Source organism: Homalodisca vitripennis, chromosome 5 (assembly GCF_021130785.1).
Source record: "Homalodisca vitripennis isolate AUS2020 chromosome 5, UT_GWSS_2.1, whole genome shotgun sequence".
NCBI classification, from domain to species: Eukaryota; Metazoa; Arthropoda; class Insecta; order Hemiptera; family Cicadellidae; genus Homalodisca; species Homalodisca vitripennis.
In genome coordinates this window covers 112,882,574-112,907,512 of record NC_060211.1, presented here as the reverse complement: position 1 = coordinate 112,907,512, position 24,939 = coordinate 112,882,574, and the positions used below count along the sequence as shown (strand labels likewise).

General features: G+C 32.1%; 1 protein-coding gene across 1 annotated transcript; it reads right to left on the bottom strand.

Moving 5' to 3' along the window:
- Positions 1–4,143: 4,143 nt before the first annotated feature.
- Positions 4,144–23,292, bottom strand: LOC124362727 (ATPase H(+)-transporting accessory protein 2). The gene is made up of 8 exons (XM_046817460.1): positions 23,117–23,292; positions 18,922–19,049; positions 18,374–18,613; positions 17,409–17,537; positions 12,552–12,734; positions 11,933–12,004; positions 8,538–8,643; positions 4,144–4,576 (listed from the first exon to the last, which is right to left on the bottom strand). Exons 1-8 carry the CDS (start codon positions 23,160–23,162, stop codon positions 4,497–4,499), a joined length of 984 nt encoding a protein of 327 aa, XP_046673416.1. The 5' UTR covers positions 23,163–23,292; the 3' UTR covers positions 4,144–4,496.
- Between the last annotated feature and the right edge of the window lie 1,647 nt (positions 23,293–24,939).

The following is a 24,939-nucleotide window of genomic DNA, read 5'->3' as shown; positions in this document are numbered from 1 at the left end:
TTGTCGTTGAAGTAACCTACAACAAACTGAATTTTTGTCTATGGAGTTTGCAGTACTGGGGTCAAGAGCAACAACCTGGACAAGAACCTGTCCCTCGACATAAAATTACTAAACACTTGAAATTGAATAAATAATCTGTTTTCCAATAGTCGTGGATTCGATTAATTTTTATTGTGCCTGTGTGCAATAAAACGCCTAAAAATGTCCAGTTCGGGTACAGTGATGTCTTTCCACGCATTGATTCTTGATTTCGGGTTTACTGTATACACAATTGAATGCATAATTGTAAATTTGCAAATATTTTCAAGGAAAACATTGTCAAGTAGGAGTGTGAAAAAATCTATTGGGAAATCAACCCCAGGGAATGATACTAACAGATTTGGTTCTGACGAATTCAATAGGCCTCATACCTGTTGTTGTAATACTCCAAGTTGGAACCTCAATAACAGTAGCCTCGTCATCACTTTCAGAACAAGCAGATGAATTGTCTGAGGAAGAGTCGTTAACAAGTTTTTGTATGAAATCCACAGAACCATCACTGTCGTAGTTTTGTTCATTACTGGTGTGAAAGTTAGTCTGACCAGAGGTACCTGGCACTGCAGGATCCATTTTTATAAAAACACACACAAATAATGTAGAGAAAGAATTACACAGTTGATATACACAAAAACAATACACTAAACACTCAAAGATTACAACGGGCTCCTATTGAAAAAGAACCGTAACGGGTAAACGCGAACAAAACCGATCACAATAAAGCGTTGGTCATAAACTAAAATGCGGCAGAGATTCAATGGTCTACATCGAATGGCTGAATCACACTGAGACTTTGTATGTAGAGCGGCAAGGCGGCCCCATCTGGGGCCGGCCGCACTGAATGTGTTAAAGTAGTCTTATTTCATTTCTTTCAGAGCATACTGTTGTATGGCATTTCTCAGTGGGGAAGTTCAAGTGGAGTCAATAACGTATTAGTATTTAAATAGAAAGCTGTCAGAATATTGGATGGAGCAGGGTTTAGGGACCATTGTAGATCTTTGTTTGTAAAGGAAAATATTTTAACTGTATATAGTCTACATATATTAAATATGTTTATTAGATATTAAGGAAAAAGCTAATTCTTTAACTTTGAGTCAGATGTCCATATTTATGATACAAGAAATTGTAACAATCTTGATGTACCTTATTATATGATGTATATTATAGACTAAGTAGGGTAGCCAGTAACTATAAAATTCAAGGCATCAAACTATTTAACAAGCTTCCCCTGGAGTTAAAAAACGTTGAACCTATGTCAAAGTTGTAAGACGTTTTGATGTGTAGCTTTGTTGAACATCCTTTTTATAGTGTTAAGAGTGCTTTGATGTTGATTTTAATGCTATTTTTAAAGGGTCTTTATTAGAGGGTATCAATTCTACAGAATAGGTATATTTTTCCCCCAAGTTACAGATACACGCTGTATACATGTACATTTCCATGACCATGTCTAGTACACATAAATATAGCTAATGACAATAAACAACATAACCCAAAGTATATCATTATTTCATCTCTGTTCATAAGAAAATTAATTGGGGGAGATAGGGTGTGAATTTTAAGACACACTGTTTATATACTCGGTCTGGAAATCCTACTTCAGTCAAAAGTAGTCCTTGTAATGTATTTCCGATATAATTCATTTTCGGTGCAGGTAGTTTTATTAGGGTATAATACATACGTATCAAACTTTACCTTCGTAGAGTACTATATTAGTTTTTATAGGGGTTACAACTCCCATATAAATCCACATTCTGGGTTTATATTCTCTAATATGCTTTTTGTTATTTATGTATGTGAAATTTCACATATTTTTCAGACAGTGGGAAGATAAAAATAAAAATATAGTTCTTCTATGGGTTGCAATCATATTTCAGCCGCTATGGTAATTAATCTTCATGAAGATGCTCTTGTTTTTCTATATAAGTCATGAGGCATTTCATCTTCCTAGAATATCGTGAAGTTGTAAAAACAAAAATAAATTTCTTCTATGAATTACAACCCATTTACAAAAACAATTGTTACGCCTTTAATTATTAACTTAGAACCATTAACTTTCAGTATGTCGTTCTTTAAGAGACATACAACAAATGCTGTATAATATTTTTTTACATTATTATTTTTTAAATAATGAGGAGTTAAACTGGAGAAAGCTTAAATTTAAACAGAAAACTCTTGATTAGCACAATACATAAAAACCCAAAAAATATTTTTCTCCCGCTCTAAGAAATGGATTGATATTACCTAAACAGTACAACTTATTTCCAACATAATATAGATGTATATTTTAATGTGGTAGACATTTGTAGTGAGATGCTTAGCGTTTGAGAGAGGTCACCAGAATTTGGCGATAATAACAAATATAGGTTCCTAAAATTTGGAATACTCCAAGATATTTAATTTTCATTCCAATATGTTATATTATAACTAATAATTCATAATTTGACATTGAGCATTGTAAAAAGTTATATTTTTGTATCTTATTAAAATTTTAGTAATCTGCAATGTTCACCGCCTTCAGTCTTCCAGCGAGTGCGTTGACACAGCCCGAACAACACATGTCAATAACCAATTTAAAGAGCTTCTCCCTAACCACAGCACTCATGTGATGGACGGTCGCCCACTGGCCAATGACTGTGATGGCGGCTTACCCCTCCAACAAGCCTCACCATATGCTTTTAGGTGGAGTGATATTAGGTGCTAAACAATTTTGGCACAATTCTTTAAATGCTGTGCGACTTTTGGGCATTTCTTTACGTGCTGTGAGATTAGGTATTATGACATTAGGTGCTATGGGAATCGACCTTAGATGGTTAATCTTTAGGTGCTATGAAACCCTGCGAGATCAAATCAGGGTTGCTTGATGTTAAAAGGCACTAGTCTCCCAATACAGAGCACCAGTAATAGGGTGCAGGTTTAATCCCTGGTCCAACTGTTTGGCGTTTGAAGATGTGATGCACTTTTTTACGTACCAGTGATCTGTTCAAAAGGGCTCACTTTATAATAAAAAAATTCTTTAATGGTTGGCTTGGGTGTTGTTAAGATCAATGCATGTTTAATGAAGTTGTTTTGCATATGCCCCTCTCCCCCTACTTCTTTCCACTTTTTTCAGACATTGACTCCGGACAACCGTTAAATCATAGTTGAGTAGCAAATACTTAATTTTGATTCAGTTCATATTTTTGGTCACAACATTGGAATTAGATCTTATATGTAAAATGTAAAAAGGGTTGTGGATACATGATTGCAATGTATTTTTGCACTAAACACAATGCTACAATCCGTTTTTTATATCTTTATTTGTTCTCAAGATATTGGATACTTTTATCATTACATTACTTTAAAATGTATGACTTTAATACATACTCATACACGTATTTCAAAATGTAAGACAGTTTAAAATATCTAAGTTTACAAGAGATAAAATAAGGCTTAACTAAACAAAATTAACTAAAGCCTTGAAAGAAAGGTTATTCATATAGGAAAATTATCGAATTTTATTACATATATTTCTATTCTTAGTTGCTTTGAAATACTGTCAAGATGTAAGGCAGTAATTTATGGACAGGATATACTGCTGGAGCACTCCCTTAACAAAAGGTTATGTTAATAAGCTATAATTTTTTTGTAGTAGTTACTTAGCGCAAATATACTAGCCAAAACTGTATTATTGTACCTAAAAGTACCAATGTCTCAATCTTGAATAAAAACATTAAAAACAGATTGTAAGATTTTGTTAAGTACAAAGTATACATCAAAAAAACCTTACCATATTATAAAATGAATATATTGAGGTTAATTTTAAAGTCAAATTTGATCCAAGAAGTTTCTGCAGTCAATGTCTGAAGTATTCTAGAATAAAGCAAAGGGAGTGTGGGAGGACAACTCACCCTGTATAAACATATCCGTTTAGGAATACTCATTATATAATTTTCAACTTCAAAAAACAATCAACCAAACTATAATTTTAAAATCTACTTTACAAAGTTAAAATATAATAAAACAAAATTAAAACATTGTGTGCTTTTACCTTTACCAGATGGATTTAACCATGTTTGTACCATTGAAACAGAGTAAATAAATCAGGTTATAAAACAAATGAGATTGGAATAGTTTTACTTAAACTTATATTATTTAAAACATCTAAAACAAACTATTGGCCTAACTTTAAATGTACACATACTTGTTACATGTAAAAACAAATCCTTGAATATTGTGAGTACTTAATTTAAAATTATGAAACATTTATTTACACCAACACCTTACACAACTGTATATTGTTACTACAAATGGGACCAAACTGCCAACAGATTTTAAAATATACATGGAATGATACATGACAATAATTTACTATATTTACAAAGAAAAAAAATACTGCCTTATACGTTGTTTCTAATTACAAATTATTTGTCTACACTTATATTAAGTGTAAAGAAACTGGGTCTGTAGCAACACAAGTGGGTTTAGTTGTCTTTCTTCATTCGGGTGCTTGTCATACGGTAGATGATTGAATCCCTGCCAGGGTCCATACAAGCAGTAACAGCTGAAACAGAAGCATAAAATAAGGAACAGTTCATAACTTTGTATATTCTTATTAGCTTTTATTGCGTCAAGCACATGCCTCCACTCTTTTAAATGTGGATGAGTTATTTTAAATAGTCTTCAGAGGTTGTATGTACAGCATTGAGGCTAAACAACATTCTGTCTTTCTTTAGGCTTTTATAAAATTTATTTTGAATAAATTGGACTACTGTTTCCCAACATGATTATATCTGTAAGAATACTAGTTTATGTAACAGTCATATTATGATACCTAAATGCTATATTTGGGTATATTACTTAATGAATGTCTACTATACACCATGTTCAAAAAATTATTTTTGTAGTCCTATTAACAAATATTTTAAAGATTTTTACTGATGTCACATTGTAGGTAAACTGATGGTGAAGGGAGATGAAAGACTGTAATCCTTGTAAATCGAATCTATATGTTAAGTACTGGCTGAATTGAGAATAGAAACTGAAAATGTGCTGTACAGGAGGAGGTATTAGGTAGTGGAAGAAAGTTCCCCTCTCATGGCATTTAATTAGGAAAATATATTATATTAATGGTGGAGTTCCAATTGAACTGTCGTGACAACACAACTGTTATAACAATCATAGAAGTGGGTCTGCAACTGGAACAGTTGCAACAATGCGATCAACCAGCTGTTGCAAACACGATACATTGTAGTCCAAATAGGACTTTTTTATTTTCGCCTATCTTCCTTTCCCTGCAATTCTATTTGTTACCCTTGAAGATTTTATTTAGTACTTCTTTAATTTGTTACAATTTTTTTTATAGTTATCGATCATTTTGATCCCTAGTTTAAAAACATTACTGTTTTCTTGTTTTATGTCATATCAAAATTAAACATTGATCTCAATCAAACCACACAAATATAATACACCACATTTTATTTATTGTGTAATTTTGAAACCAAACAAGACTAAATAAGTGTTGCAATACAAATAATTAAATTTCACATGTTTTTTAAAACCGTTAGAATTTTGACAAGTGATTATTAATAATTGGTACATCCTTTTTAGCCAGGTTGCAACAAAGAAGCAAGGCTAAGAGACCTAACGAAATAAATATGGTGTACTGTTGCAACAGAACTGCTAGCTGGAACCGTTGTGAACTAATTGCAACAGTTATGTGTCTGGAATGGATTGGCTCTTCTCTGCTCACCACTATACCACATCTTGAAATACTGAACAGAAATGCTTTGTTTCAGAATGTTCTCTAGGCTGTTTAGGTAAATCAGTCTACTACTAAGGCTAAAGAATGTTTAATAAGTTCAATTCTAAGGGGTCTAGAAGACAAACAGGTAATTGGTTCTACCCGTATAGACCTAACAAAGGCTTTTGATATTGTTATTCACTCTATTATTTTTTTAAAACTTAATTTCTGTGGTGTAAGAAACAAAGAATTAAAAAAGTTTATTCAAAGTTATCTTACAAATAGAATGCAAATGATTACTGTAAACAATGTTTCTTCACAGTATCATACAATGGTAGCAGGTGTTCCCAAGGTTCTTGGCTATTTTTTGTTTTTAGACTTTATTAATGATTCTCATCTTAATGTTTCATCCATGTCTGTACTTTATGCAGACGATACTTGTACAACTCTTCTTTGTTTAATGTGAATGTGTGGTAACTTAATGTACAATTAACTAATGCTCTTCAACAAGCTAAAGATTGGTATTCAGCCAACAACCTTATTATAAATGAAAATAAGACTCAAAACATAATTTTTACATACAGTAATAATTTAGATGATAACTATATTAAACCTGTTAAGCTCTTGGGGATTATACTTGACAGTAAACTTAGCTAGAGGAGCTTGTGGAATGTGTCTGTAAAACACTTTGTAGAGTACACTTTATAGAGTAAACTTTTTCCTACGTAAACTTAAGTACTGTGTTAGTTTTGAAGTATTGTTAACGACCTACTTTTGACTGTTCCATACACACCTTTGTTATGGTAACTGTCTATTGGGCAACTCTAGTGCCTCCAAAAAAGTTTTTGTGTATGACAAAAAAGTCAATCAGGTTAATGGCAGATCTTTTTAATAAAGAGTCCTGCAGACAGTCTTTTTATAATTTAAAAATAATGACTCTTGCTTATATTTACATATATTAGAAATTAATGTATGTTAGAGAAAATATCAACACCTTAAGTAAGATTAACTCGGACCTATAATACTAGGTAATACCTTACAATTCCAAAAAAACTAGATTGTTCAACAAACTAAAAATTAGCTAAAAGAGAAATATCAATTAATAAGTTTAAACTATGGATTTCAGCTTGGATTTTGGCTTATGATAAAGCTTTTTATTCTGTTGACGAGTACATGAAGTGCAACATGTTTGATCTGTTACAAAATACATCTGGTTAATGTACAACTGTTGTAAAATATATTGGGCATATCAATTAGTCTTTATGTCAAATGTTTTTTCATGACGAAGCCTACTGTACCTGAAAATATTATTCAATGCCCTATAAAGATCTTGAATCTAGTACACATATTTAAGTCTTTATTTAACTTGCAGCATTAAAAATTCTGCATTTCCGGTAATTGGCGTGAGTTATGGCTTTGTTGTTGTCTGCAGAGTTTTTGTTAACAATGTAAATCTGTGTTTACTTATCAATTTACCTTGTAAAAGATGTTTTGTTTTAACAGTTCATTATCAGTGTATCAGTGTATCATAAAAAAGTAAATCTGTTACATAGTGTAAAAATTGTTTAAAAAATGTAAATGGTATTTTTACTTTAATAATATTTGTTAATTACTGGTAAATATTAAATATTTGTACAACTCATTGGTAAGTACAATGCAATCTTCCAGTTCGTCCAAAACTAAAAGAACAATGAGTTATATCTATACAATCAAAAATACCAAAAACTTTTGGTTATAATTACAAGAATCCTGTAATTATAACTTTTAAAGTTATTTTAAATTAGTTAGTTTAAATTCATTGTTAAAAGTGCACTAAAATATCAATATTAAAATATCCCATCAGAATACAATTAGCACTAGAATCAAGTGAATCAACTATTCTAGATAGTTTACTTATAAAACTGTCAATACCAGAGTGGTGTGGTCTGTAAATACAAATAATTGTGTACTTCTTGTTGTCTATTTTAGTTATGAATCCTGTAGCTTCCAGTAATTCTTCATATGATAAAATTGTGTCAAGTTTCTAAAAGAATAGATAATTATTTGTGAAAATTACAGCTCCACCACCTTTTATTTAAGGTTCTAGAACAAGAATTAACCAATGTGTACACTGCATTATTACATTTTATACATTTAAGAATTTATTACTTGACCAATGTTCAGTTATCAGTATAATATCACAATTTTTTGGTTAGTTAAAATATCAAAATGGTTTAATTTCCAATGTAAGTTCCTTTCTTTCTGATAGAAAACTTGATGAAAAGTCTGTTACTATATATTTGTCTTTTCCTATTATGCTTTCAAGTTTATTGTCTGATTTAGTTCCATCACCATAGACTACTCTAAAACCATTTAAATGGTCTTTTGAGCAAGATACAGAATGTTCCCTAATAGAAAGAAAATCACTGAAGGTATTTATTTTAATAATTGCATTTTAGTAGTGGCTACTGATTCGTTGTTGGAAATAGAATAGCCCACAAGATTACAACTATTACTATAAGCCCTGTTAATTAATAAAACACAATTTATCATATACCTACATATTGTTAAATTTATTGTATTATATTTTTAAATTTAATTGACTAGAGGAGGAATTCTAACACAAACTTTAGGTCAACTAAGATAAAAGTCAAAATTGAGCACTGACCCATGATAATAAGTAGGACAAAATAAAAATGTGAATACAAATCCACCCTACCCTTAAAAGTGTATATAATTGTGTTTAATAGAGAACATTGCCCAAAATCCAAATGACTTTACTCCACACTGTGTATATACTTACTTGACGTGGCAATGATCGTCATGATGAAAGCAATTGTAAACCAGAGGAAGATGTTGAAAAATACTGGGTAGTTCTCATCGTATACTGGAGCCAAATTTCTATCCGTCTGTAAATAACACAATGTATTATTTATTGTACAATACTACTGCTACTACTCACTTTCAATAATTTTTAATTGAAACTGGTCACTTATTGTTTGTTATATCTGAATTATAAAAAATGACAATCATAGGTTTGTACAGCAAATGCTTTACTTCATAAATATTTTGTGTCCGTAACTTTAAAGATGAACAACTTTGTTGAGTATAGAATAAAGATGCTATGATAAAAAGATAGAACGTATGAAGATGATATTAAAGTAGAACTGGAATAATTCAAACATTGCAAGACCAGTAAAATGTTTGAATTATCCAAATATTTGATTTACATTCGTAAAAAGGTTGGGAAAATAATTTTAACTCCGTAATATGACAGAAGTTTTAATGTTTAAAACAATTATTTGCTTTAGTAATGTATATTTTATGCACTGTATTAATACACTAACTGTAGGTCTACCAAAATTAATCAAAATCCAAAATCTTATGTATGAAAATCATTACACAACAGATCATACGTATTCACTCTGATAGATATGTCACAACAGTAACGGCTGCATATAGACATTGAGGGGTTATTGAGGTTGTGTTTGATAGATAAGGAGACATTGACCTTAAACGGCGACAAGGCAAGTTGTAGCTCCAAACATTCGGATAGCTGACATTGCTAAATTCTTGGAAATGAAACAGTTCTAGTAGGTGGCATGACGTGAAGGATACTCTTTCTTGTAAATATCATGTGACACCCTACTCAGTCAATATGTCAAATTTGTTACCACCATGTACACAGCTATAGTGAGTCAACTACAATATGAGACTATGCATTTTAATGTTATCATGTCTACTCTTAGAAATTTTACCATAAAAATTATGTACAATAGGCATAAAACAAATGTTAAAGGACTGGAAGAATATTTCAAATTATCAACAATTTTGAGCTATCCAAATTTTATTGTATTATTACTATAAAGATGCTTATAACAACTTGCATAAAATCTGTTTCTTGTAGAAATAAGAGATGTATGATTTCTCACGTCTCAAACACAATACAATTAATTTTCAATCAAAACACAATTGATTTTCTTATAATATCTCCTTTTACATCTGTTTCAATTATAATCTAATACAGGGATCATTTAATTTTAGAAACTTCCCTCCAAATCTGCAGATAGTTTAATCTGTATTTGTCACTTTATTCAACTCAGAATCTATTCATACTTCTTGTCACGGGAGCCTTGTTGGTTTGGAAAGAGATGGACATATGATAAGGCTGCAGGTAAAAGGGGCACATTTTAGAGCTTATTTCAATCCTCATTCAAGAAATGTTGCCATTGCTAAGGAGAAACATTGTATTTTTGAAAGAATTTTTCATACCTCATTCTTTGATTGTCAAAATATTGATTTTCAAATGTTTTAAAAGACAAGAACAGTTTATTCATTGACATCTGCTATCTCAAATTTAGTGATTTCAGCTGCAAATCATATACACGGTGTCAATTAAGTCTGGAACCTCTTTTTTAATTTTTGAACCATAATAGAAAGAAATACCAAAGTTCACACGTGCTTACTGGTGATAGTAACGCACACATCTGCCCAATTACCGACCGGATAATCCCTTTGGGGGACGGTCCACAAGGAGTCAGACAAAATTCTTAAATAGCAGCATAGGTCAAGTTTGGTATCAAATTAAAGGTCTTACTTAGCAGAGTACAATGCCGCAAACCGGACTTCAAAAGGTGGATTCATTCAGTAGTTATAGCTACTTGAATTTTAAAACAATTGAACAATGTAAATTATTAAGTATTACAAGTAAACACCAATTTTTAAGTACCTGTGATCAAAGTAAGTGTTCAAAATGTTCCCCTCCCATCATCTGACAATGTAGTAATCGAAGCCAGGAATCAATAATTATTACCAATAACACAACTACTGTTAGAATGTGAAAGTGGCAGATTGAGTCATACACAGCATCCACAGAAACTTAACGTTTGGGCAGGTATTATAGGAAATCAAATTATGGGCCCATTATTGATCAATGGTAATTTAAATGGTGACTCGTATCTAGCAATGCTCCAAAATGAGATAATTCCTGCACTACAAGCTGCTCTTGGTCGACAATTTCAAAGAATTTATTTCCAACAATATGGCGCGCCACCACACTTTGCTCTCCTTGTTAGAGAATACTTGGATACAATATTCCTTCACAAATGGATTGGAAGATGTGGTGCAGTAGAGTGGCCTGCTTGTTCCCCTGATATATCTCCGCTGGATTTATTTCTTTGGGGATACTTTAAAGATAAAGTTTATCATACTAAGCCTTGAGATTTGGCGCACCTAAGAAATCTCATAGTCCAAGAAGCTCAAGATATTCCCTGTGACTACCTTCAAAATGCAGTGGATGGCTTTTACAACCGCCTAGGACATTGCCAGACGATGATAGGGGAACATTTTGAACACTTACTTTGATCACAGGTACTTAAAAATTGGTGTTTACTTGTAATACTTAATAATTTACATTGTTCAATTGTTTTAAAATTCAAATAGCTATAACTATTGAATGAATCCACCTTTTTAAGTCCGGTTTGCGGCATTGTACTCTGCTAAGTAAGACCTTTAATTTGATAACAAACTTGACCTATGCTGCTATTTAAGAATTTTGTCTGACTCCTTGTGGACCATCCCCCAAAGGGATATCTGGTCGGTAATTGGGCAGATATGTGCGTTACTATCACCAGTAAGCACGTGTGAACTTTGGTATTTTTTTATATTGTGGTTTAAAAATTAAAAAAGAGGTTCCAGACTTAATTGACACCCTGTATATACAGTTTTGAGGATTTTTCAAAGATTTTTATTGATTGAGGCACACATGCTTGCTTTACAAAACATTCAGCTTTTTGTTTTAAGTTTGCAACATCCCATTTGAATTTGATCGTGGTAGGAGAATAATTTTGAATCCTGCTCAGATTCATAAAAAATATTTTACTACATTATATTTTTCATTCTAGGAAAGTATCAAAATTTGAACACTTTTAAAAATCTTACAATCACATCAAAGTTTTGGTTGTTTCTTGGATGGATGATTTGCTTGTTCGACAGTCCATTTACAGTAATTTGGAAGTCACCTTTAGTCCCATGGTCTCCAGAAGAAATTTATAGAAGGTTTTTGGCTCCAATTTGGATAGAGTGTGTATGTATTGTCACAACTCAGTTTTTATGATTTGACTTTTTGAATCCCCAAAATATCTAGTTTAAAGAATAGCATTTTGAGATAATTACATCTTTACTTAAAAGAATACTTACAGCTAACTCTGTAGTGGCACGTCGGAACCTGCGGGTATGGGCAGAGTCACTTGACAACACCAAAAACAAAGTCTGCAACAAGATAGTTTTTAATTATTATTCTAACTATTGATTTAAAACATTCTTTAACAGTAGCTTACATACTGTGTACAAATTATGAGTTTTGACAGCTCAAAAAAACCAAGATGCCTACACATTTTTATAATTAAATATACATTGAGTATTAAAAGAATAATACTTAGTATTGTAGGCCTACAATTTCAATACATCTTTGTGGTGTGATTGAACATTTAAAACAAAGATATTTTCACCAAATGGTTTTTGCATACAATAGATTTATAACTGTGAAACTAAGTTTTCAGATTGCGGCTAAAGTAGGTTAAACCCAGTTAATAAAACACAGAGCTACACTAGTTCCACTCAATAATCGTAATAATTGATCAAATCAAATAGTGACAATTCTTCTTATAACAAGATGTATTGAAACATATTCTAAACAGCAACAGTTTTGAAATAATGTTTTAAGGAAAATTGGAACAAAGTTGACTTTTAATCAAGTAAAAGTCCAATTCTTTCATAATCTCTTTACGTTGTGCATGTGTAGATTAATACTACATACCTTGTTTTGGTAAGCCTGTTCAAATACTTCCTTCAACTGTTGAACGGTTGATATCACCAAGTTCTTAGCTTCTGTGACAGTATTTGAGTTTTCTCCATAAATATCAATGACAGGATGAAGACCTTTGACATTGAAGAAGAACACATCTGGTAGACCATCAGCGGGAACTCCTTTTTCTTCAATCTTCACAGAAGTAAATTATCAAATTACTTCCACTTTGATAACAATGATAACATGTAAATTCAAGATAAATAGACAATAGACAAATATTTATTGTACAATACGTTTTCTGGTATCACAATGTAATAAAACCTGGTACATAGTCAATGATTAAAAACTACATAACTAAACTTATTCTAAAACATTACTTTCATACTTATAAAAAATAACTTTTGACACATTGATCTATAAAACATAAAAAAAACATTGATTAAATCTAAGGCTAAACCTATTGTAGATATTCTAAAAATATATTTTTACCGATATGATAGTAATTCGTTATCATCATAAACTATCTTCAAAGAATCCATTTATACTATAATATGTTTTTTGACAAAGTACTTCTTTTAATTTTTTAGTAAATGTAGATAAGGGAAGTTTTTTATATGCCTGTGGAATATTATTATATAATTTCAAACCTAGATAAAGAGGACTAGTTTCAAATTTTTTTAGTTTATGTGCCGGATATTGAAACAAATTACAATTTCTTGTGTGGTATCTATGATTAAATTTGTATTTTTCAAATTGATCAGGATTCTTATGTACTAATTTAAGCATTTCAAAAATGTATATACATGGCAAAGTAAGGATGTTAAATTTTTTAAATAACGGTTTACATGTTGTTCTTGAGTTGCAATGACCTATTGTTCTAATAATTGACTTTTGACTATTAAAGAGTTTTTGCACATCTGAGCAGTTACCCCACAAAGTAATTCCATAACTCAACATCGAGCATACATGGGCATAATATACAGCTAAACCAACTTCCAAAGATGTTATTCGAACTAGTATACTCAAAGCATATCTGGTTGAATTAATTTTCTTATTTAACATATTGATATGGTTGGAAAAATTTAATTTAGTATCTAAATGTATGCCTAAAAATTTTACTACGTGTGTATTATTACTAAACCCTTTACAAAAATTATCATTTCTTAATTTAAAGCGTAATGTATTAGTCTTGTCTCGATTTAACAACAGACCGTGAGTAAGGAAAATTTTGTGAAGTTTGTCAATGACATCTTTGGTGTAAAGTTCTAAGTCACTTAACATTTTCCGTCTAATTAAAGCAGTTGTATCATCTGCATATAAAAAGAGGGTACAAACTTCTTTAGGGAGGTAATTTGGCAGATCATTGACATAGGTAATGAATAACAATGGGCCTAATATTGACCCTTGGGGTACACCATGTTTTACATCTGCCCAATTAGAATAATATTTTCCTGATTTATTAGTAATAACTGTCCTCTGTTTACGGTTAAATAAATAAGAATATAATAGTGTAAGAGCTGTGCCTTTGACACCCATTCTTCTTAACTTTGTCAGCAAAAGTGTGTGGTTTACACAATCAAAAGCCTTAGATAAGTCACAGAAAACTCCTGCAGTGTAACTTGACTCATCCAAGGCTTCAATGGTACTGTTTACGAAAGAGAAAAGAGCTGCTTGTGTACTAGAATTTTTCCTAAAGCCATACTGCTCTTTACATAATTTGTTATTAGATTCTAAAAAGTCAAAAAGTCTGCTATGGATAATTTTTTCATAAATTTTTTAAATCGAACTTAGAAGAGAAATTGGTCTATAATTGTTTATTTCACTACGTGAACCCTTTTTATGTATTGGGTGAATTTCTGATAACTTCAATAGTTCAGAAAAAATTCCTTCACATAAGTCCACTTACATCAGAGATTGTATCAACAGACCATTTAAGTATCTTATTAGGGATCTCATCCCATCCACTTGAACTACTGTTGCTCAGATTAAAAATTATATTTTTGACCTCAGTTTTCTTAGTGGGTGAAAAAACTTGCAACTCAATGTCATTTTGTTCACATGTAAGATAATGTGAAGGGGGTAATGTGACAAGAACTTTTGGAACTTTTAATATCTCTACTATATTTGTATATTGATTGTTGAAAAGATTAGCTACAGATATCGGGTCATCTATCTCCTTATCATCAATCTTTAATTTAATGTCATTTTTACTGATTTTATTAAGACCTAGTTCATCTTTAATTACATTCCACATTGCCTTAGTTTTGTTTTTAGAATCTATTATATAAGAACTATTACACGATTTCTTCGCTTCCACAACAACCTTATTGAACACTTTTTTATATTTTTTGACATAACTTAGAAATAAAGGATCTGTACAGTACTTTGATTGAATATGAAGCCTTCTTTTATGTTCAGAGGATTTTATGATTCCCTGAGTAATCCATTTCTTTGGTTTTCTTCTTTGCTTGGAAGAGATAGCATTGGCAGGAAAAATTTCATCAAGAGACAGCTTGATTATAGATAAAAATCTTTTATAACTCTCATCAACAGACTTGTCAAGAATAAAGTATTCTATATAACAGGATAGTCTGTCCACAAATAAGGGAACTTTTTTATTGGAAATAATCGTTTTTTAAAGATGTAAGAGTTATTTTTATTTTTGGTATTTTTGCCTTTAGGCAGCTGAACAAGTAAAGCATTATGATCAGACAAACCTAGGTCAATATTTATATAGACGTTGTGTATATAGTTAACACTTGTTAAAATATTGTCAATACATGTTTTAGAGGTCTTAGTAATTCTTGTAGGTTGCCTTACATTTAGTGAGAAACCTGAACTAATGATTAGGTTCTCAAAGTACTTGACGGTAGAGTCATCCACCAACACATTTATATTGAAATCTGCTGCAATAATTACTTGTTTTTTTAGAGTTTCCTTTTGTAAACAATTTAAAAGGGCCCTGAATTTAATTAAAAACAATTTAGTGACGCAACTCCCAGGGATTCTATATATAGAAACTACTAGTAGATTTAAACATTCTATTTCTACAAACGATCCTTCAAAACATAGTTCTTCATTAAAAATATTTAAATCATTCCTTACTTTTATAAGAGAGAAAGATTCATGGACGAGAATGCAAGAACCACCCCTTGATGCATTTCTAAAAAAACCATCCGCTAATCTAAAGTTGGGTATTTTGTTTAAAACACATTTATTTTCCTCATCAACATTATGCTCATTCAAGCAAATAATTTTGATTGCATTGAAACTTTTAATTATTATTTCCAAAATTTCAAACTTACTTTTAATACTTTGAATGTTACAATGCAGTAAAAATCCGTCCTTTGATTGTGTTAGTACTTTGTGAATATTTTTGTCTAAGTTAAAAAGGTTGTTGCGGAATTGATTCAGTTTTTTGAAACATTAATTTTACGACAATTATTTACAGGAGTAGAAAAACCAAGAAATACTGATCCATCACTATCACTATTGTTACTATTACAAGGAGATAATACAGAAATGTTACAATCTTCATCATAACTATCATTTACACAGTAAGCTGTTGAGAGATCTAGTGCTTCAACAACACTTGGACCATTAATCCCTAACCCATTTGAGAGCAAAGACTGACTTTCAACACTGACACTGGACACTTGGGGTAATTGTAAAGTTAAATCATCTTGAGTTGAACTGTAAATAACAGGGAAGTTTATGTTTTACTAATTAGCAGAACAAATACTAAACAATTTGAAATGTAATTAAAATGAAATAAAACATACAACATGATAAATACGAATATACACAATATATGTCTTAATATTGTTTGATTTGTATTAACCTTTTAACTGCCACTAGTACATGCGTCCAGTGCTATTGAAGTGCGAAGCGTATTTCCCTGGTGATATATTTTTTCCCCGGTTTCAGTAGATTTTCAACAAATTTTTTAAATAGGCGATTTAAAGTTTATTATTTAAAGCAAACAATTATCAGTTCTATGAATACACACCTAAAATACAGAGTTTTATTTAATTTTATATAGATATTAAAACAACAGTTTTCATGGATTGAAAAGTGAAAAATAGGATCAAATTTTATCCAGTATAAACTTAGAGGTGAGGCTAAAAAGAAACAGATTAGTATTGATGTAGCCACACATCAAATGCATAAGGCTGAACATTGTATGGCTGGTCACGTCAGTTAATATTTTGTCTCTACGTTGAAAAAATTTTATCCAGAGAGAACAGCACATGAACATCAAATTTCTTTATAAACTTGGAAAATCTGTGAATGAAACATTTCAAATGTTACAAGAGTACGGTGATCACAGTGTTTGAATGGTATAAACAATTTAAAGATGGCAACAAAGACAGAAGTGATGACACATGTACTGGTAGACCATAACTGCAAAAAGTGATGCTAACATTGAAAAAAATCAGTAACGTTGTTCGACAAGATCATCATTTAACTATCATAATAATGTCTGAGTAAACAGGAATTGACAAGTAAAAGTGTTAGAGATTCTTAATGAAATTTTCAACATGAACAAAAGTGTCTCATGCCTGAACAGAAAGAATTTAGAAGAATGATTTGCTTTGACACATGCTCCAAAGTTAAGCCAATTAAATAAATCCCAGTGAGTTCAGAACAATGAATTCTCACTGTTCCTGTCACAAAATTAGTAAAAGTTACAATTTGTTTTTAATGGATTAAATAAAATTAAATTTGAAAGTAACTTACCTGTAATTTGAAAGCCTTACTGCAGAAAATGTTATTTTTGACCTATTCATCTCTTGTGTTTGGTTATAAAAGTGGCCAAATGTATATGAATTGTGTGTAACAGACAAAAACATTGCTTTCACCTACCTTGTCTGATACAGCCTGTAGTAACGCAACTTGGCTGATAAAGCTATTGTCTTCGTCTTCACTTTCCTTCAAATACTTGACACTTGGTCGCTTCAATTTTAAGTTTCCTTTGTTCAGGTTTATTTCAGCCTATAAACAAAATACAAGAGTTCAAAACATCATTAATTTAAAAGTCCTCCTAAAAATATGGATATAAAAATAAAATAGTACCCAAACAATTTAAAAAAATGTTGCATAACAATTATTTACATAATTTAAATCGATTAAAAAAATTAAAATGACTATTTGAAACAACCAAAAGTTACTCTGCTTCCGAATACTGCAGTAAACTTGTGCGAATGCAAAGTGTGGAGAGTATTTCATTGAAGGAGGAGCTCTTCTTATTGGAATACACTGCTTTGTAATAATTGATGAACGAAAAGTCACAATTCTCCAATAATTTTATTTTTATACACTATAATAAATAAAATTATTGGAGAATTGTGACTTTTCGTTCATCAATTATTACAAAGTATGTGGAGAGTATATTTGACATGTTTCTACGTCAATGGTTTACACAGGTCTCTTACCTTTTGTTGTTGACACAGCCTGCAATATCTTCCAAATAAAAAAGAAAACAGAATTATTACAATCTGTTAGATGGCTGTTGCACAAGAGCTTTTCCCATATCATATGATTGCAAATTTATACAATAGCATGGCTTTATGTATATACCTCTGGAAAATGGTTGTTACACTCAAAAGATGTATTCTTATAGTAATATCATATTTAAATTAAACTATAAAGAAATGATAAAAAACCAATTTCATAGACATATTAAACATATGACTGCCAGAACATCATTATTATTTGATAGTAAATGCATTCACTCAAGAAAAGGGTTAATACAACATATAAGGATGTTTTCATTGATTAAGTGAAACTACAAACAGAAGAAATAAAATACACATGTAATCTATACTTACAGCTCTTACGTCATCATCACAATTGATTTCCACCAAGGATTGATTTTCACCATACGGGTAGCGTTCTAAGACTTTACTTTCTAGACTCGTCCAGATCTCGTCAAGTGGAGAGTCTGCAACGAATGGGAACTTGTGCCCTTCATTGAGGCCGAGAGAAGCCACACCGTGGAGCGCAACCACAACCACAGACTCAGCAAAGTTGAACGGACTGTTGATGTACAGTCCTGGCCATTCACTTGTCTGCCAAAACACAGTCAGGTCAACTTTATTTCCTAACACCTAATAAATATCAGAGAGTAGAACAATATTAGTTATTCCATATAGAGAGCAAAACAAATTTAAAAGATGAAGCATCACTACTGGTGCTCACATGTAATCACAATGTTAATGTTGTTTAATATTTTGTATTACATTTTCATAGACTATATTTAATAGATACTAATATGGAAACTTAGAAAGACAAAACATTCTGTCACTACAGAACTATTTCAAAGATTAGTTATCCATTGGAAGAATTCCAAACTGTAATATTGAATAAACTGACTTACTTGATATGTTGTGAAGCCAAGAGAAGTAGAACAGATATCTTTCACAATGCCAGTGTCGCAAGGTTCATGACCTCGAAACTCAACATTTGGAGGTTTGCTCAGGAAAATAACTTCTCCATCTCCAAACACTGCACATAAAAATAAAATCCAATGGATATTGCACAGCAAAACACATGTTTCGTAAATCTTATTTAACCCTGGAGCTGGCAGTTTAAAATCCTGTAGTGCAGGCTATTTTTGCTCCTTTTCTACACATTTGCTACACTTCTTCTAAATTATTTCTACACTACAAATACTGTGTTTTTATAATGATATTACATGTCGTTCTGTTTAGTAATATTTGTAGAATAATACAGGGTGTTTCAAAAAGGACTTTACAGCTTTGAAAATTCATATAAAATTTATTAAACAAGGTACAGAGCTGGTTTTGGTGTTGTTTTAAAGGAAAACAGTTCAAGTTTTGACTCGCATATTCCGCTAGTGCCTAAACGCGCCGCACTAGCGCTAGTGACAGTTACGTTAAACATGGCTGCCTTCACTGGACCAGAGCGTGCTAGTTGTGTGTTTTGGTTTGAAGAGTCGAAGTCTGCGACAACAGTTCAGCGTAATTTTCGTACCAAGTACGCTAAAGATCCTCCTAGTAGGCCTACAATTTATGAGTGGCATAGTTGTTTTGTAGAAACAGGGTACTCAGTGAAACATAAAAAATCCTCAGGTCGTCCAAGCACATCTGACGAAGTCGTTGAGCAAGTGAGGTAATGTTTTGTAAACAGCCCTACGAAATCGTTTGCACTTGAAACCATACCGATATTCGCTTTTACAAGCAATGGATATGTTAAATCGAGTGGATGATGATGAACATTTCTTCGATAACATAATCTTTTCTGACGAGTCCACTTTTCACTTAAGTGGCAAGGTAAACACACATAACGTGTAGGATTTGGGGCAGCGAAAATCCACATGAAATATTACAACATGTTCGTGATAGCCCTAAAGTGAACGTTTTTTGTGTTTTGAGCAAGAGGAAAGTGTACGGCCCCTTTTTTTACCAAGAGAGAACCATCAATGGGATAGTGTACCTTGATATGTTGCAACAATTTTTAATACCACAGATCGATCAAGGATGACCGAGAACGCCACACTATCTGACTGATGTCCGGGACTTTCTAAATGACTGCTTCCCAGGTCAATGGATTGGCCGTGATGCGCCAATTGCATGGCCCCCCATGGTTCTCCAGACCTGACACCGCTAGATTTTTTCTTCTGGGGTTTCATAAAAGATATGGTGTACGTACCTCCTTTGTCGGCCACTTTACCTGAACTTAGAGCAAGAATTTACGCTGCTGCTGAGCAAGTTACACCTGAAATGCTAGTGCGAGTCTGGGATGAACTCGACTACCGATGGGATGTTTGCAGAATAACCAACGGAAGCCACAAAGAACATCTTTAGTTTAAGGTAAAAAAACTTGAAGTTGTTTCCTTTAAAATAATAACACCAAAACCAGCTCTGTACCTTGTTTAATAAAATTTATATTAATTTTCAAAGTTGTAAAGTCCTTTTTGAAACGCCCTGTATAACATAGCCTACTATTAAATATAACTCATTGATTTACATATTTCTACATTGGGTGAAACTTAAAAATAAAAAATTAAATTTACTTAATTTTGGGAGGGATTATGCATAGGAAACTAACATAAAGTTGAAAACTAATAATTCTAAAATAACTAAAAGACAGAAAAAATGTCTAGTTTCAGAAAATATATAGTTGTATAGTTTTTTTACAACAAAACATTATTTGGTAAATATTACACCAACCTAGGCCTATTTACAAATATGGGTTACATTCAAAACAAGTCAGTGACACGCTTACTGGAAAAATTTTCCAACACTTGTCTAAAAAATTTCCAACATGCAGTAAATAACTAGTACAAAAAAGTGATGACAGACTTGGAAGACAAAACTATTTACATCAACATAGTTGAAAACATGAGTTAGTGCGATAGACTTTGATACGTTTACAGGCTAAACACCAAGACTTTCAAAAAGTTGAAACAATTAAATAATTATATTTTGTCACTCATACAATCAGACTGAACAATATTTATTGTTCTTCAGGTGATAAATATATCAAATTCAACCACTGAAATTAATATTTTACGTAACGACAATAACAATACAGTGAGCGTAGACTCAGCTAGCAGACAAGAATGGCGACTCTTGAAAAACAGTGACAAACGATCATGAATCAGCAGTTTAGAAGGAAGAATAAGAATAAAAAACATTTTGTGTTGATAAAACAACTCTTCATCATTTCAATGGTACCTATATATCGTCACTAAATGTGTTTTAAATGTTATAATGAATCATTTGACGTCATGATGTTAAATTTTGAACAACTGCCACTACAGCGGTGGTCTGTGTTGTTTATAAATGAACAACTGCCAACTCCAGAGTTAATAAGCTAATGCTCATTTGAGTTATTGACACATAATCCCAACTGTATAATAACTTTGTCTCCAGTTAAAATTAAAAAGTGATTAAATACAAATTTCATATAGACCTAACCAAATTCTTTAGATGGACCTAAAGACAGTTTGGCCTTGCTTAGGACCAACCTGTCAACTTGAACTAACCACTATAATTTCCTTAGTGTTTACTAACCCTAAATGTTCTACTTCTACATTAGTATACATTATAAGAGGAGTTCTGAATAATTTAAGGTTGCATAGTGCAAAAAATTGAGTGTCCCAAACCTATATAAATCCCACTGTCTATCAACCCCTTAAATATCCTGATGAATGGACTACTTTACAAAAATAATAATCTTTTCGGCGAGACTTTAATAAGCAACCTACACTTGTTATTCAATCCTCATTATTGAACGATTCGGGATATTACCCAATTTCGATATTATATAATAATGTTACACATTACAACAACAAAATAACTTAACATTAGCATTAAAAATAACAAAAGCAACTTTAACCTTAACCACATGTTAGAGATACTTTACAATACTTAGAGCTTGCCCGGATAGCTGTGAGCAACTGCTTTTTTGAAACTGAGGAAGGGATTCTTACCTGAAAGGCACACTTTGCGGTACAAACAATTAAAAAGATAGTCTATTAGACAGTCTGCTGGTATTCCACTCCTCAATTTCTATGACTGCTCGCCAAGAACTTTCAATCTCATACTCATCACCATTTTCAAAATCTCCAAAACATATATTACTCGTTTTTAAATTGATTACGTTAGACATTATTACAATTTATCAATAAATTGAAGTCATTAACAAAATTGTAGTATCAAATTATTAATTTGATGGAAACAATTGATACATTCAATAGATACAACCGAATAACGAATGTAATTATGGCCCGCTTATTAAAGTCTACCCATCTTTTGTAATGGTCAATAGGTCTTAAAATTATTATACACAAAAAAAAAAAAACAAGCCTTACATATCTTATGCTTAGCCTATATTAACAATAATAGAAGAATCTGACAATTCACCTAGTTCTAGTAAAAGGTGTACTTAAAAAAAAAACAAAAGTTTTCGGTATCAATTTACAAAATCGTGACCATGGAAAGGTATGTTCATTTTTTTTCCTGAAAACTACAATTTTTCCTGAAAACAATAGTAAAGAAAAAATTCGTCGGCAACGAAAATCAAAGGAGTTACGATTTTTTGAAATCCTCTGAAAACTCTGTTTTTGACGGTACCTCTGGCAATTTTACTGAAATGATGACGTTAATCCTGTCAACGATGCCTGCCCGCTGCGCACTGCTTGCTCTTTTAGAAAAAAAATTAACTCGAGCTTGCAAAAGTCGAATCCCAGATCATGTGATGCCCCTGATCCTTAACCCTCCAAGTGTTGTTCGACAAAATTTTGTCGGTTATTTTCCATCTTTAATGCAATAATGCCCGAAAGGCATCAATATAATACAATGATATACTTTCCCCCCAGTTTATATGCACCTGTGATAATAACACTTGGCTATAAATGCCCAACCCATGAAAAAAAGTCCATTTTTCATGGTCACGGTATTGTAAATAAATACCAAGTTTTCATATTTTAATGATAAATACAGTATTGTTAGTAAAATTATGCTAAAATTGTATCCATTTTATTAGGAAAGCAAAGTTGCCAATACAAATTTATGTAGACTATACATCGAAAAACAATCTCTTACCTCCAATGGCCAATGACAAACAAAAACATAACTGTAAAGTGTACATATTCAGCGGATAATAGTCGATTCAATTTTTACTTTATGATTACAGATTTGTTAATTTAACAAAATTTCATATTAAATTCACTGGACCTTATAACACTACACCTATATACCGAAGCAGAAAGAAGGTTGAGTCAGCTGACTGAGATAATCATGTGATTTTAGTTGAAGCACTTAATCGTCTAGAGACAGGCATAAAAGTTAATTTTATGAAGAATATAGTATGTTAACGCTGGCCCTGTATGTATCCACTGATTATCTTTATTTTTAACTCAATATCAACAGCATTATTTCACTCGCATACAACACTGAGTCGTAACCGAAATAAAAATACATAATTGCATAGTTATTTCTAGAAAACTGTGATCTAAACACAAAGGATAGCCATTGATACGTAATAATTACTAGATTGCTATAGTTAGCAGGATATAGTTGTAGTTACTGATGGTCATGTGTATGTGTGTTTTTCAGAGGCGTAGAAAATCCCAATTACGGCTTCTAGGACTTGTTGTACAGCCTTGCCTCCTGGTTATTGCCGACTAAAAACCTCCTCTGGCTAAGACTTCTAATTCCTCTGCAAAACCGCAGCTAGGCATTACTTCACAATAGCAATATAGCTATTGCTTTTCCATCGTGTAATTGAAGTAACCGTTTCTTCTCTTCAGTTTTATATATATATATATATAATATATATATATATATATATATATATATATATATATATATATATATATATATATATTACATTAATTAAATTTGTATAAATGTCAATAGCCGAATTTAATTTCAATAAACATTGAGTCACAAAAAGTACTTGCTCCGCCGGAACTCGAAAACGGACCTCTCACTTGCCGGGTGAATGTGCTACCATTACACAATGTATTACAAATTGTATTACGATGTAAAAGATTATTTGCTCATAACGTTTGCTAGATCGACTCCATTGTAAATGCGCTTGTTGCCTCCTATATTGACTTCGATGAGAGCATAGCTTTCACTAGTGAGTCAGGCCTGATTCGCTGAAGGACGGCAGGTTTCAACCATTATGTGATTGGTCGAAGCGAGGGTACGTATCAGAAATACGTGCTCCGTGTCTTCATTGACTCCTAGGGAGGATGGACAAATACGTCCGAAAGCATCAGTGTTCTGAGATTATTTGCGTCGAGTAGTTTATTTCACCTTTACCGTGGTTGAACTAGATACTCAGGTGTGGGATAAGACTGTATGTCTATCTTCCGTTCGCACTGTTGTCCCACATTCTTTGTCAACGCTGCATGTTTTTGTTGCTCTTCGGTCTTGAGCTTATCTAGCTTAGTGAAGTTGTTCATTTTCGTCGGAATATGGCTTTTCGTTCTTCTGCTATTACTTGATTGGCAGCGTTCCGGCGATGACGCAGATTATGTCCTCAGACACTGTGCGTAAAGCACTTGTGATTCTTATGGCACTCATCTGATATACTGGTGGGACTTTTTTCTTCCTGATCTTTTAGCGTATCAGCCAAAACTGTAAGCTCTCCACTGTGGTCGGTGCTCCATATGTGAGCACTGATGTAACTACGGAGGATAGCAATATTCATATATTTTGTTTTGGACCTCCTATATTACGCATCAGCTGAGATGAGGTCGTCCTGACAGCCGATGCCTTGTCTGCTACATGCGTGACTGCTGCTTGAAGTTAAGTCGGGAATCAATCATCACTCCTAATTATCGAAAAAACGGTTGAAATGTAACTTCATGCACTATCACTTGGAGTGAGATGGTTTATAGTTTCTTTCTGTTAGT

Coding starts and splice junctions, on each gene's coding strand:
- LOC124362727 (XM_046817460.1), bottom strand. CDS start 23,162: ATGTACACTTTACAGTTATGTTTTTGTTTGTCATTGGCCATTGGAG. Junction 19,050..23,116: donor TTTGTCATTGGCCATTGGAG/GTAAGAGATTGT, acceptor TTTTATGTGCAG/TGTTTGGAGATGGAGAAGTT. Junction 12,735..17,408: donor TACAGGCTGTATCAGACAAG/GTAGGTGAAAGC, acceptor ACTTCTGTGAAG/ATTGAAGAAAAAGGAGTTCC.